The sequence below is a fragment of the Melospiza melodia genome, chromosome 2 (assembly GCF_035770615.1).
Source record: "Melospiza melodia melodia isolate bMelMel2 chromosome 2, bMelMel2.pri, whole genome shotgun sequence".
Taxonomy (NCBI): domain Eukaryota; kingdom Metazoa; phylum Chordata; class Aves; order Passeriformes; family Passerellidae; genus Melospiza; species Melospiza melodia.
The window spans coordinates 28,661,444-28,676,008 of record NC_086195.1 but is presented as its reverse complement, the minus strand read 5'-3'; the positions used below and the strand labels follow the sequence as shown (position 1 = coordinate 28,676,008).

The window sequence follows — 14,565 nt, the reverse complement described above, 5'->3', positions numbered from 1 at the left end:
AGGCATTTGTCTTGCCATCAGCCCGGATTTCTTTATCAGAAATCAGCTTATTTGCTTTTAGTAAGAAAACCTGCTGGTCTCTTCATGCTACAAGTAATGTCATATCTAGGGGGAAGTTATGTACTATACTTTGCACTGAGCTACTGCCCTACCACGGCTGAAGTGTGAGTTCCTCTGTCTGAGATGCACCCTTTGGAGCTGTCATCTGCTCCTCTGCTGAGCTAATTCCCCTAAGTAACAGAAGAATAGTCCTGAACAGGTAGTAAATACAAACCAGTGTGACAGTAGGACAGTGGAGGAGCCAAGATGCTCTGGCAGCTGCAAGAGGAGGTACAAGTGGGGACAGGACCTTTTCAGTGGCAGATACTGCAGATCCACTCAGCCCCAATGATATAGCATGACCTTCTTATCACTTTCTATGCAGTGTTTGGCTGAAGCAGGGAGATGTTACTCTCTTCTCCTGACAGGAAAGATAGAGGTTCCCACAGGCTGAAGGAACCATCTTTTCAGTTTACTTGGTGGTAGAAATTTTTGAAGCCACATGAACCTGTGTGTGTGGCTGGCCCTAGGGCTACTTAGTAAACACCTAACTGTGTTAGTGCATGTCACTGGGTTCAAAGCCAGACAGAAATCACCCCATCTATATATGTAGGCACTTAGAGAGCTGTCAGAACAGATTAATCTTCATTTGTTATCTGCCTACATATTATGTTTTCAGGCCTTCTTGCAAGATTTTAATGAATTAAAAAGAAAAAAATCCAAAGGACCCATAGGATTCAATTATCATGTTTCCTTTCCCTCTTGCTTGTGGGCAAGAGGTGAATGGGCTTTGTGGGTGAAAGCCCAGAGACAGTCAATAGCAAGGAAACCTGGATAGAAAATAGTGTGCACCCCTCAAGTTTGTGTGGGGCACAGCCCCAAGGCAGTTGTACTGACTGGCTAGTCAAGTATTCAGAGAATGCTCTGGTAGCCTTTGGTGGCCAGGTGACTGTGTCAGCCACTTCTTCTATTGACACTGCAGAAAACTGTCTCCAAATGAACCATTAGCCATGTTTACAGCCCTTCACTGAGCATAACAGATTATTTGAATTTGAACTGTGGGTGTTTTGCAGGTCAGAAGCATTCTGGTACTTTTGTTCTATTTCTTGCTTTGCATTTAAAACACGATTTGTTTTGTGCTTTGCTTGGTATAGTAGCAACTATCACAAGATGAAGCCTGTTCTCACCTCTTTCTGACAGACTGTTCATTCACAGTGGAGAATTCCCTGAGTTTGGAGACCCACCTGCTGGTGGGTGTACCGAGTTTGGCTGAGTGCTGTGCTTTGGACTGGGGACTGAAGAAGTTGATAACTCACCAGTAGTGGCTACTGCTAAACTGCCTGCACAGTGCCAAGGTCTTTTCTCTTTCTCATTCTGTCCCCACAACTGTGAGTGGGCAAGAAGCTGGGAGATGCACAGCTGGAACAGCTGACAGCGCCTGCCCAAAGGATATCCCATACGTATTGTGTCACGGTCAGCAGCAAAAGCTCAGGGAAGAGGAGAAAGATAATGACTGTGGTGACAAGTAACCATCATGCATGCTGAGGCCATGCTTTCTAGGAAGCGGATAAATGTCTACCTGCCAATGGGAAATACTGAATTAATCCTTGCTTTGCTTTGTTTTCACATGTGGCCTTTGCTTTCCCTATAAAACTGATTTTAACTTGCTCCACAAGTTTATGGGCTGCAGAGGACCCAGCATACTATGTCAAGAAAAATCTGAGCTAAATTGGCTGTGACTACATGAATCAGACTCAGTGGACAATAAATCTTCTTTTCAGGAAAATACTTTGGGTGTGCCTTTAGACAAACACTAAATTGAACATGTAACACAGACTGTAAACACTATGGCAGGGAGTCACTCAGAGAGCACTCTGGGTTAGAGATAAGAGAGATTGACCATTGAAAATATTTAACTCATCTGCACTGTACCATGTGGTTGTTGGTTTCAGCTTTTACCTCCTTCAAATAATGAGTCTTTGAGGTATCTTTATTTTGTCTTTATTCTTCAGTCAAACAATATCATCACTAATCGAAGAATGAGGTTATTGGTTCAAATACAAGTGCAGTGTGAGACAAATATGGAAGATAACACTTTGCAAATAAATTAATACAGAATAATTGCCTTTGCATAGTTCAGAAGTGAAAAGTAGGAGGCAGCAGAGCGCGCGTGCTGTGAACTGACACATACCACCACAAAAACCCAAGTTCCTAGGTGAGCTCTTGCAGCTGCAAAGAAAACAAACCAAACCAAAAATACCCCAAACCTTAGAGAGCCTAACTTTTAAAAACCAGGCAGAAAACGAACTAATAAGCATTTTTTTCTTTTTCTTTTTTTTTTTTCCCTAATGGACCATGTTGCAGAAAGAGTGTTTTCTCCACAGCGAGAGATGCTTTTAGATAATCTGCCTTGGCATCCCATAGCCTGTCATACCCGACTGTGATGCTCCTTTGTTGCTCCCCATCTGAAGGCCTATTACATTCTGTCCCTGCCGAAGCTGCTCCTCTGAAAATCCTCGTCGATTCTGCTGTGCTTTCCTGTCCAGATACACACAAAAAAACCAACATACATACATATCATTCTGTGTAGGATCATGAAATCACAGAGATTGTGATCACGAAAATCAATCTGGAATTGGCTCATATCCCTTGTAATGCATTAAGTCATTTGCCCCATCCCATGTGCTGGACTGTACTGGCTGAGCTAATTGCTTTCCTGCAGAAGTAATGCTCTACTCAAAGCTACAGTACTTTAGACTTTTACTGTCCCTGTTATTGCAGAACCCCAAGGGATTTCCCCAGAAGCTGTCACAGGTAAAATATGTATACAGTTTTGTATATAAAACACAAAATAGGGTTAATTTATGTTGAGCACTATAGCTCTTAACAGCTGTAGTCCATGGGATCTGATCCATAAGACACTTACCTGTGCTGTACTACAAGTCGATACCCATCTAGAGCAACACTAAAAACTGGTGTAACTTAACTCAGTGGATTAAATAAAAGCTGAGTGTACCCAGAACAGCCGTGGGTTGGAGAAGGGACTTAATAATTTTTGCAGAGGGGACATTGGTTGTCAGCAGGACAGAATGTTTGCCTTGTTGCCATTTCCAGATCTCTCACCTCCTAAGCAATAGGCTTTGCCCCTTGAACTTGTGTCTTAACTGTATGACAGTTCTTTATCTTCTGCCAAAACCTACTGACCACTTTGTTCAGTGTCCCTGGTCTCAAAAGCTGTTTGGATCAATGAACCTTTGTTGGACCATAAAAGAAGCCTTTTTCTCTCTGAAAATAGCACTGAAGGCCAAAGTGGGAGCTAAGCAGAAGGAGCAAAGTTTGCACTCTGCTGCCTCACAAGAAAATGTTCGTCTTGGATTCATCTTTCATTTCTACTAGGTGAGGAAAACAAGCAATTTAGGATGGAGAAGGACCAGGCTGTTGTTATCAAATGAGCCATATGAATCAGCAGAGTCCCAGACTGAGGGACTTCCGGACTCTACTCCCACATGTGTAGAATCTATTTCCCTGCTGCGTCTGTATGTCCTGTGATTAGGTTTCAGGTTACGCAGCAGTATGGCATCCAGTTACAGTTCCCCTTTTCTTTCCTATCCCTCCACTACATGAGAATACTAGGTTAGATACCTGCTGTGGTTGAAAACCGTCAATATGATCCTCTCTATGAGGGTGAGATCCTGCACTGTGCTGACAACCCTGGCTCAAGTCTGAAAAAGCACTTAAACCCTCTGTTAGGCTCAGGGTGTTCAGGAAATTGCAGGAGACGAACTCACGCCCACGTGAAAGCCCATCAAAGTGGAAGGGGGAGAAAGATCCACAGAACACCAGGGCTGACCAGTCATTTTCCAGAATGAGCCCTCAAGTGGTGCAGTATAGGCTAATAAGAGAGCTTATAGAGGCCCACCACAGATCCCACAGCTCTTGCCAGAAAACTCACTGTTTTGGGGGAGGCACACAGAACTGTGGTGCCTCAGAAAGCAGACCCCTCTCACTGCTGCTTAATTTTTTTTTCCAGAACTCTTACACAGGCAGCAAACTACTGCCAGGATCTTCATGAGAGGATGTTTTTAGAACAACTCCTATTACCTAAGTGAATGTCAGGTTCACTGTGTCTGCCTCTATTTTAATTAAAAGAACAGGAAAGTATTCTACTGTTCTTTTCTCCTTCCTCCTAGAATTTTTTGCTATGTTGATGAGTACTTCCACAGAAAGTCAAAAAGTAATTAAACAGAGAAAAAAATAAGAACTGCAAAGAAGAAATAAAAGGAGAGACTAAAGGATAGCCTGGCTAGACTAATAAAAGTTGATTACATATATGGCTTGGATCATATAGTGTTATTTTTACCATCACAAGCCCCACCTTTAGTATATGATGGTCTTACAGATAACATGTATGAGATTTGTTTTTGGATGAGTGGAAATGGCCCAAACTGAGACTAAGAAAAGAGACGAAGGCAAGTCTACTCACCTGCCATGTCTCACACTATGTCAAGTTCTGTTCTGCCTGTCTGACATCACTCTTACCTAAAACTGAACCCACCAGATCTGTCAAATTTTTGTGCCAACTTTACACTAGTGCTTGTGTTTGCCAAGCCACAGAATAACAAACAGCTGTGGATCCAGGAATCTTGCTATGCAAGGACGGGGACGTCAGTTTGATGGCACTGGGAATGTGAGACACTGGCAATAGAAAGTTAAATGGCTTACCTCAAGTGCGGCATTATCCTAATCACTGTAGATCCCTGCATGGATATTCTTACTCTGTTTGATACTGGTCTCTCAATTGAACTTAAGGCGATTAAAAATCATCCTGAAAGCCCTGAATTATGAGTAATACTGGGTGGCAGTGAGAGGGTTTGGTCTGCTTGAAGGGCTAGGGAAACTACTCAGGAAAGAGCTCCTGACTGGCAACATGCCGTAACACTGATTTTCCTTAAGGCAGCAATTATAACATGGTGCTTCACAGGGACTGTAATGGATATGGATTGGCTATCCAAGTAGCATGGGTTGGACAGACAGCTAGAAGAGAAGGGAGGTGATCACATCTTCATCCATGCCAAAAAAAAACTGTTCCCACCCACAATTAAGAGTCCAGATGAAAATTATTTTTTCTATGTGGGACTTCGTTTTAGTTACATAAAACAAATAAGCCTGTCTGGGTCATAGTGATTTCATGTCTGGTTTATATTAAAGAATGTAACTGGATTTGAAGTATATAAATTTTAAACCTAATTATATTCCATAAATATAAATCTATTTGTGCAGTGTATTAAGTTAATGTAACCTGATTTCATAAAATCAGGTTAAAGCAAAACTTACATAGGAGTTTGCATTTATTCACCTGAAATTCAAATCTCAGATTTAAACAGAGTTTAACCAGCTTGGTGTTTAAGAAAAAGTGAAGTTTGCTTTATTTTTGCTGAGCCTCACCTAGACATCAGAAAATTCAAGCAAAGAAAAGACAAGCAGTCAGAAGTCTTTTTGCTAACCTGCCTTCGACATTTCTGTGTAAGAGATACTCTTGGATGGCAGAAACTTATGTCAATAATATGCCTGTGGGAGGATTTCCTTTTCTTCCTGTCCCTGCTTTACAGCCTCCCCAGCCAAAATAAATAGAACTTCAGAACAAATAAACAGCTTTGCCAAGACAGAGACTTCTTCACAGATAAGCAGTGCTCCCCAAGAATTAAGAAGCTTAGGAAATTAAATCATTTTTGTCTGGATGAAAAAAGTATAGAGACTTCATGCTTATCTTTGCTAAGTGAGAGGGTTGCTACTTGAGGGTTTACAGACATCCTCAACAGCCTTGTCTTCCTTAGTCTTTCGGTCTGCTACCTGATGTGAGAGAGCAAACCTGATGACAAATGTACACTTTTCCTGCTTCCCGTCTGTAACCTCCAGAGAGAAAAACCTCACTATTACAAGGAAACTTGGGAAATATTCTTCCCTTCCTTTCTGAATAAATTTCCTGAAAGCCTAAAGGCAGATGATATTACTAGCTTCCCAGGGAAGACAGCTGTGGGCAGCTGAGATCTGGATTTTACCTGTGGAACCAGGACGGATCTCCTTTGTAGCAGCCATCATCCTTGGTGACTGCCAAACTGCCCAAAGCCATTAAGGTTCTCTGCACTGCTGCCATGTCCTTCCCTAGAAAGCCAGACAGTGAAATTAATGTAGGAAATCTTTGCTCAACAAATAGCTTGGCACATTGAAAACCAGTTTTATCTGATGTATTAACTAACTCTCCCAGGTTCCTGAAGATGCGCATTAATAGAATTATAAATGCTATTTTACCATTGCTGAAATGAAAATACTGACATGCAAGAGCTTATTAAAGTCAACAAAGGGATGGAGTTAAAGCAAAACTTACTTTTTCAGGCATTTCTAGATTTCCAAGCCTTTGATTATTTTAATGCCTTCCTCCATACCATTTTAAGTCTATAGAATCACTTCGACAAAATTTTCTCCTAAGGAGAGATTATTCTGGTATGCAAATAATGGTAATATAGTCAGTAAAATGTGGCTGAAGGAGAATAGTGTGTTAAATAGTGTGTGGTGTGTCTCAGTTTATTCAGAGTCAGTTTAATCCCTGTGGTAACAAAGCTCACAGCAGAGATCCTGTGCAGATAAATTCTATAAGTCCTTCCCAAATTAACCATCAAAGCACCTTCCTAAACCTTCCTGCTTACTATGATGCTATTCAGTTTCATACCTTTAATTTTTCCCATTTGGTCCACTATTTTCCCATGTTCTCCCTATGCTATCTTACGTCATTTCTCAGTTCACAAAGTCAGGGCTTGTCTCAGCTTTAGCCAAATAGAAGTTACATAACTCATTACCCAATCCAGACATGCTACCTTTTGGAATACTTTCTAGTGAAAATAAGTTGCAAGCAGGTATTTCCAATTTGTGTGAGGTATTAAGTTATTGGAAATCTGCCTTTTGCCTCTCCCTTATGAAATTCTTCCATAAGCATTTTTTTTACTCCCCTTGCCTCTTTCATTCCAGTTCTTTCTCTTTCCTAAAGTAATGTGTCTAGTTAACAGATCTGATTCTGGCTCTTCACATGTGAAAACAAGCAATTCAGAAAAGAAGAGACACCAGAGGCACGATGATAACAGAATTCAGAAATACCTCCAGTGGAACAATATTAATGGGCATCACTGTAGATGAGTTGGAGTGTAGAGGGAAGGGAGCAGTGCACACTCTGTGTTTCTGTGGTGCATCACCCTTATTACAGGCAGATGTAGTCCAGGGCTCTGTAACACAGTGGCTGAAGTAAGGACAGCACACTAAAGCTGAAAACATCTATCAGCTTCCAACTGTGGCTGTCATACAGACTACTAAAGTTTATAAAAATCCTATCTGCAGGGGACCATTTGTTCATAAAATAAGTTGTCAGCCCTCCAGAACTTATTTATTTTACTGTATTTAAGGCAAACTGCATCAGAAGGGTCCTTGCTGGGGAGGGCAGCCACAGAGCCGACATTCCCCACATGCACATCTGCAGGCGCACCCAGAGGAGCATGAGGCAGGAACCCCGAGAGCTCCCACAGCAGCAGATGTACCATATGCTGTAACAGATGCCACATACAATGTCCTTGGGATCCCTCCTGTATAGCAGGAGAGCAGTGACTGCCTGGGATAAAAAGAGATGTGGAGAAGGATTTAAAAGTGAATCAGCTGAATAATGATGGCAAGCTAAGGAAAAAAGCAAAAAGAACAAAAGACAGGGAGTGACATATGATGATCAGCCTTGCAGAGCCATCTGGCAGCCCCCCCATGCTCTGTGCTCAGCTCTGCTTTATTTGTCACATTTGAAAAGTGGGAGATGCTGCAGGGGGAAAACTGGGTAAATGGGAGCTGAATGACGTGTGACAAAACAAAGCCACAGCTCTGCTCTTCAGAGACTCCTTGCTACATAAGAGGAGTGCTGTGGGTGAGGGAAGACCTGAATCCAAGTGGTCTTGTGTTACTTGCCCTCCTCCAGCAAAGGATACAAAGGGCTTGATGGTCAGCATAATAAAAAAAAAAAAAGCAGGGAAAAATTTTAAATTTTCAGTGCAGTTACCTGACAGAAGGGATCATACACCTTCCCTGAAGCCAGGTTCGACTCCGGTATTGCAGCAAATTGTAGTCAGTGCCTTCCCTCAGCTCCAGTACTTGTTTATTGACAGCCATGTGGGCCGCCCACCTAGCTCACAGCTTCAGCCTCTCTTCAGGGACCCACACTGATGACACTCCTGCATCTCAGTGTCCTCTGCAGTGTGCTTTGAATAGCACAGCGTTGTATAGGAATTTGGCACTGTTTTTAAAACAAGGAGGAAGGGGTCTCTGCTCAGTTCTTGCTCCAAGCCTTTCTCTTTAGGCGAAACCTATCTGGAAGGACCTCCTCTCCAGGTCCAGAAAGGAGAAAGTTCAAACAAAGATGGAGAACCGCTCTGCAGAGTACTCCTGAAATGCTTTTTTTGTAAATGTTGAAAAAATACCCAGTGGTTCAACTGCCTGTTTCCTGCCTGGAAGTATATCAAGGAGGGATCTGTAAAAGGCAGCAAACATGTCTTGGGTGTGGATCAGGGAAAGCTGCTCAGCACAGTACATTTATGCAAGATGGGGCCAAAAAAGAGGTGATACTTCCCCTGGATCAAGAAGCCAAAGAGATGAAGAAAAGTGCAACAGATGGACTGAGTGAACTTGAAACAGCCAACAGTAGATCATATCCTAAAATATTTTCATTAATCATTGCTAAGAATTTCAAAGCAAAAGCTCATTGGAAACAATTAGTGCCAGGGGAAAGCTGTTTTTCAGTCGCCCACTTTTCTTTCCCTATAAACCTACATTGACATTTCTCTTTCTAAAGAGATTATGGTGTGAAGTGTAGGAGTGCTGCAATTATGAAACAGTGAAATAGAGATTGTTCTTTCTGCCCAGCTAAGGCATCCCTGTCTAGACAATTCAGCCCTGAAGCAGCACAGATGCCAGAGGTCAGAGTTACATTGAGACACAAAGAGCTCTCCCTACTGGACAGGCATACTATGTCATCCCAGCACTGAAATGAGCAGCAGGAAGGATGAAAAGGGAGTGGGAAAGTGAGGAGTTACAGATTAGGTCTGGGAAGTCTTAAAATAACAGTGAAGAAAAACCTTGTATGTCTTCCTCCTAGGATGCAAGTTCTGTTTTGACTTCCTGTCCTCTAGAAGTTACTATTTTTTCACCTTATGTCTGTTGAGAAAAGGTGATGAGTGAAAGGAAATTAGGAGACAGCCACTAGCAGTAAGAGCATTATGTCTTCAAAACAAGTTCTTTTCCTCATAAGGATCAATGTACCATATTTTCATATGCATGGTGAGAAGCCATTATGAGTTGCAAAAGACTGTAAAGAACATCTGAAATGAGCAATTATCATCCCTTACAAGTTAGGAGCTTCTCTCTCAACAGTCTACTAGGCTGAGGGGTGGGAAGGTGCTACTTCAGAGAAGTGAAAATCCCTTCATTTAAGACATGTAAAGATAGATTGCATAAAACACTAAAGACTAAATTGGAAGAAACAATCCTGCCCTTGTGCCAAGGGTATGGATTTGCCGAGCAAATCTGGCACTCTGAGACATTTACAGATCCCAGTAACACCATCTGTCAGTATGTCCTTTCCCTCTAACCCATTCATGAAGAGCTCCCTAGTCTTTCATTTCTCCAGCTGTCCTTCAGAGGAATGACCTCTTCCACATGTATTCCAACTGCCTGTGAAAACACACCCCACTTATTTCTCTTGATGTGTACTCCTACACAAACTATGCTGGCCAGCTTTCTCAGTGGATTGTTTTCCTCTTTCCACTGTTTGGTTCTCATGGAAGATTTTTGACCCTTTCATATGTGCCTTTCACTGCTCTGCAGCTGTCTTTGCTCTGAGTGCTTAGCCAAAGCATCGCATCACCCTGTCCAGGGAGATGCAGGATATACAGTGTGTTTGGTTTGAGCACCAGGATGGGATGTACCACCATAAAAGTGAGCAAAACCAGCTCCATGAATGCACAAATGACTCAGCTCTTCAGCAACTAGAAGCAGTTTCCATTTTCAGCCTGGGAGGGAGACTTCACCTGCCTTACTGTAAAACCACAGAAGCACGCCGAGGTTTTTTGCTCTTGCCAGTGACCTCTCCTAAAAGTCTCCTTAGAGAGAGAAGGTCAGCTAACATGGCATTAAGCAGTGAGTTTTGTTTCTCACGAGTCATAAATGAACCCTCATTAGCTTCATAGAGGCACATATGCTCCTGGGAATGCATTTCTTAGCTCCAATTTAAGCTTTGCTTATAATTTGAAGACTGCAATAAAATTTTGTCATCAGAAAATCAGGGTTTTCGATATTCTTATTAGGACCTATTTACTTTAAAATAATTAGCAGAGAGAACATTTTTTTTATTAGGCCTGTGAATTTCTATCAGAATGATGGGGTTTTGGATAACATGTGAGTTTGGAAGGGTTCTGTTATGCCCTCAGGGCAATATAAATCCCTCAGAAGAAATAATGCAGCACTGGAAGAACATGGAAATAAGGTAAGGCAAACAGAAAAAAAAGATAATTACATTAGAGAATATGCCAAGACAAAATGCACATCAAAGCAAAGTAAAATGAAAACTGTAAACTGACTTTCAATTTATTATTTTTACCTTCCCATAAATCCACTGTCTGGAAAATATCTGTTGTTCTTACTCCGTAGATTTCAGCAGCTTTTAAGAACTGAGATATTTGTTCCATCTGCTTGAAAGCCATTTTTGATTCAGAAATCTTTGCAATAGGCTCATTTCCCTTTGGATGCAAACTGTTTATTAACTTGCATAACAGCTGAGAGATAAAGACAGAAACAAAATTAGAAAGCAGGCACCAAACTAGAAGGCAATTTGTGCTTATTAAGTGATGTTGCAAAATGCTTTTGGCCTGGCCAGTTTCTGTTAGGGACATAATTTCTTCAGTTAAAAACAAAAAGTGAATTGATAATAATCAAAGTGTATTAGAAAAGCATTAAAGCTTTCATTAAATGAGGCAAAAGCATAACCATATAAATCCTAATCTGCTAGAAACAGCAAAGCAATCACTGGTAGAGGTTATATAACAACTGACAGAGAAGAAGCCGAATGCCCAAAAAATAAGCAATATCAATTGAAATGTTGTTAAAGTCACTTTGGCAGAGATTCAATGATTAGCATAGTCTTACAGCTGCTGCAAACAGCAGCATCTGCCTGTTGTTCAATAAACCAATGGAATACAATGTTTTAGCTACAGAATTATTCCCAAGAAGACAGTTATGACACAATCCTGTCCTTCAAATTTGCTATATCTCTTTGCCTTTCCTTGTCAACACTGATTATTTCTTTAAGATAAAAGTATACATCTTGTTTAAAAAAAAGATCTCATTTAACTGCATGAGAGAAAAAGCTGAAGGAATGAGTCATACTTATATATAAAACATGCATGACTCATAAGAATCATAAATATTGTACTGATCTCAGTGTACTAGTAGGATAATTTATATTCTGATATTAAGACTCTTGGTCAAAAGGAAATAAATCAGATCCTAAGATGTATATTTCTGCACTGACCATGAGCTCTGATCAATTTATCTAAATGAAGACAGAACACAGGAGCACTGTGCAGATAAAAACATTCAAGTGGGCAATTGGACAAAACACTCACTGTTCCATCCATCAACCAGGTCTGAAAATGTTGCCTTCCAGGAGGAGGGTGCTCTATCTGTTCTCCACACTGTACAATAATCCAGTTCACCAGTCTAGACTCTAATTCCGCGTCGTATTTCTGTTCAATCTTTTCCTGAACTTCTCGGCTTAAGCCATAGCTTGGTCCTCTGTTAGCCATCTCTGGAAACAAGGGAGAACTTACTCAGTGGGCAGAGTCACAGTCCACATCTTTGAAGTATGCACAGGAAAATTAAAGAATAAAAGATTGAGCAGCCTGCCCTAAATGTTAGACAGTTGAACAGATGTTCATCAGCACTGCAAGTAACTGTATATGCACCGGGTTATAGCTCCACAGAACAGGGGAGGGATCAACGAGGGAATGTCCTTTTCCAAAAGCACAAATTAGCTACATCTTTTTTAAAAGGAAGGAGTAAACAGCAGTCCCCCCTACCCAAACACAAAAACAGAAAAAAGCAAGATTTCAAACACAGTAGGTTTTAAAGAGAAGCTTCTACTATGTTTATAGAGAATACAATAGGGTTGTCAGATCAACATTACAGCTGCCTGCAAATCCAAAAGCACTTTAAAATTGCCTACCTAATACTTGCTAATAAGAAGAAGGTTGTGCATGGGAGCTCAAGCAATCCGATTAAAGATGCAGAGTCTTCCTCAGCAGAGATGCAAGGATGGATATCCAGAGATCAGCACACTGAAAAGCGAAGATGAATTTAAGAGATGCAGGCTGTCACAATGCCCTGCTGCTGCTGCAGCATTGTGGTTTGAAGAACAGTATATTGATTTGATTTTCCTCACATATAGGGAGGGTCAGAACAGGGGCGTTGCTAAGAGCCATTAAAGAGACCTGCCTCCTCAGTCACAGCCCAGGGAGCCTGTTTATCTCGCCCATCTGTGGTCTGTTTTCATGCATCTCTCCTCAGCCTTGCACTGCTCACCCCACTGGCTCAGATTTACTCCACCTAGTCTGCATCGACCCAAATTGCATCAAGCATCCCAGTAACAGATAGGCAGAAACACAAATATAGGCACTCTGTTAAATGCATGTGACAGAAATTACCACACATCTAGTTTTTTTTAGCCATAAGCCAGAAACAAACCTTTTTTTCTCCCTGTTCTGCACCTCAATAACAGGCTGAGAGTGTGACAAATAATTTTTCCTATTCCCAGTTCAAATGCTGATAAAAAGTTTGAACAAGGGGATAATAGGATGGAAAGTGAAAGAAAAGAAGGCAGGTAGTAGAATATTATTATCGCCCTCTCATCAGTATATATTAGAAGGCTATCAAATAGTGGAATGGTGTCCTGAAAAACAACTCAAACCACTGAAACCAAGGGGAAATCATGGAAAAGTAGCAAACCTACTATAAAGCACAAGGATTTTACTTTCTGCTGCTATGAGTCAGCCTACCTCCAGCGATAGAAAAGCAGCTAGGCCCATGTACAGTCGTTTAAATTTTGATTATATCACTCATACAATGTAGAAGGGGAGAGAAGAGTTAAGATGAGACTTTTCTTGTGGTCTGATTTAATCCTATATTAAATAAAATCACTTTACCTCTTTCTGAGCTCTGCAAGACTGTCAAATATCTTTCATTCATGCTGTATTATCCACCGTAGTAGGAAATAGTTTCCTTTTAGCAAATGAATAATGTTCAGATTGATATGCAAGGAAGTTGATAAGCCCAAGATGGACACATAGTCAGTTTGGCAAACAAAAGTCCTGCTGCTGTATTCAGAAAGGAAAAAAAAGGGAGAAAAGCAATACAGCTCCGTGTATATCTGTTTCATAATGGGCTCTTCCTCCATTACTTTCTCATTTTAAGATTCTGAATTCTCAGACATACTGCTTCTGATGCTGCTGGGCTTGAACAGACTCAAAAGATGAAAAATTTAATAGATGATCTAATTCATTGTTGTCCTCCACAGGCATTTCATTTAGTGCTTTCTCTTCTGTGCACTGGTAGCTCTAAACCCCTATGAAGCACTTGATTACATAACTCAGAGCATGCTACGTGACAGGGCCACCGCTTGGGCACTTTCTGTCTCAGTGAACATGGGGCTGAAGGCACAGCGGATGTGCAGGAACTAAGGCTGCAAGCCCAGCCTGGAGATCAGAGAAGGAACAGGCTGCAGCTGTAACAGGAATAGGTAGTATATTAATTTGACATCCTTTCCTTTCAAGCAGCTGTTAAGGGCTGGGCTTCACACCCTTTGGCCAGTGGCACAACCAATAACATTTATTTTGCACTTTCATTTCTTTTTGTGTTTGTCTGTTTAGAAGGGAGCTACTTAGGGTGCCTGGCAGTTTCTGGTCATCTGGTCACACCAGGGGGCTCAGTGCTCCTTGGCAACAAGATTTCGTGAAAGTCACCTACTTTTGCATCAGCCTCTGTTTCCTAACTTCGGGGTAGGGACGAGTAATTTAACTCTCTGAAGATACAGAGCAGAGGTCTCACCCTTCACAGATGTTGGCTGTGCAATCTGTTCTCGAAGGACCATTCCACACTGGGAAAGCTTGAAAACTTGCCCATCAATATCAATTTTTAATAAGCCTTTGAAAAACCCGGAAACAGCAGAGGATTGGAAAAATGCCAGCTCCCCACCAATATTTTCCGAAGTACCACTTAAACAAATCATAAGCCTGCTTTCTGTGCCATCAATCCTGGGGAAAACAATAGATTTTTTTTTAAGTGATAATGTTGATGCAATTTACTAGATGCTCTAGTAATATATTAATAATATAGTAATAGATGCTCTAGTAATATATTAGAGTTGGCTACTCCATGACATGTTGATTAGGGAAC

The 14,565-nt window shown here is 41.2% G+C and overlaps 1 protein-coding gene across 1 annotated transcript; it reads right to left on the bottom strand.

Annotated features, from left to right (window-relative positions):
• Positions 1-2,024: 2,024 nt before the first annotated feature.
• TAGLN3 (transgelin 3) lies at positions 2,025-12,547 on the bottom strand. The gene is made up of 5 exons (XM_063148229.1): positions 12,341-12,547; positions 11,742-11,923; positions 10,718-10,892; positions 6,099-6,201; positions 2,025-2,577 (listed from the first exon to the last, which is right to left on the bottom strand). Exons 2-5 carry the CDS (start codon positions 11,919-11,921, stop codon positions 2,436-2,438), a joined length of 600 nt encoding a protein of 199 aa, XP_063004299.1. The 5' UTR covers positions 11,922-11,923; positions 12,341-12,547; the 3' UTR covers positions 2,025-2,435.
• Between the last annotated feature and the right edge of the window lie 2,018 nt (positions 12,548-14,565).

Bases quoted from the DNA above. Each gene is read 5' to 3' on its own strand.
- TAGLN3 (XM_063148229.1), bottom strand. From the start codon at position 11,921: ATGGCTAACAGAGGACCAAGCTATGGCTTAAGCCGAGAAGTTCAGGAA. The intron at 10,893-11,741 runs GTGAGTGTTTTG...TTTATCTCTCAG, and splicing joins CCTGGTTGATGGATGGAACA to CTGTTATGCAAGTTAATAAA. The intron at 2,578-6,098 runs GTAAAATCCAGA...GTATCTGGACAG, and splicing joins GATCCGTCCTGGTTCCACAG to GAAAGCACAGCAGAATCGAC.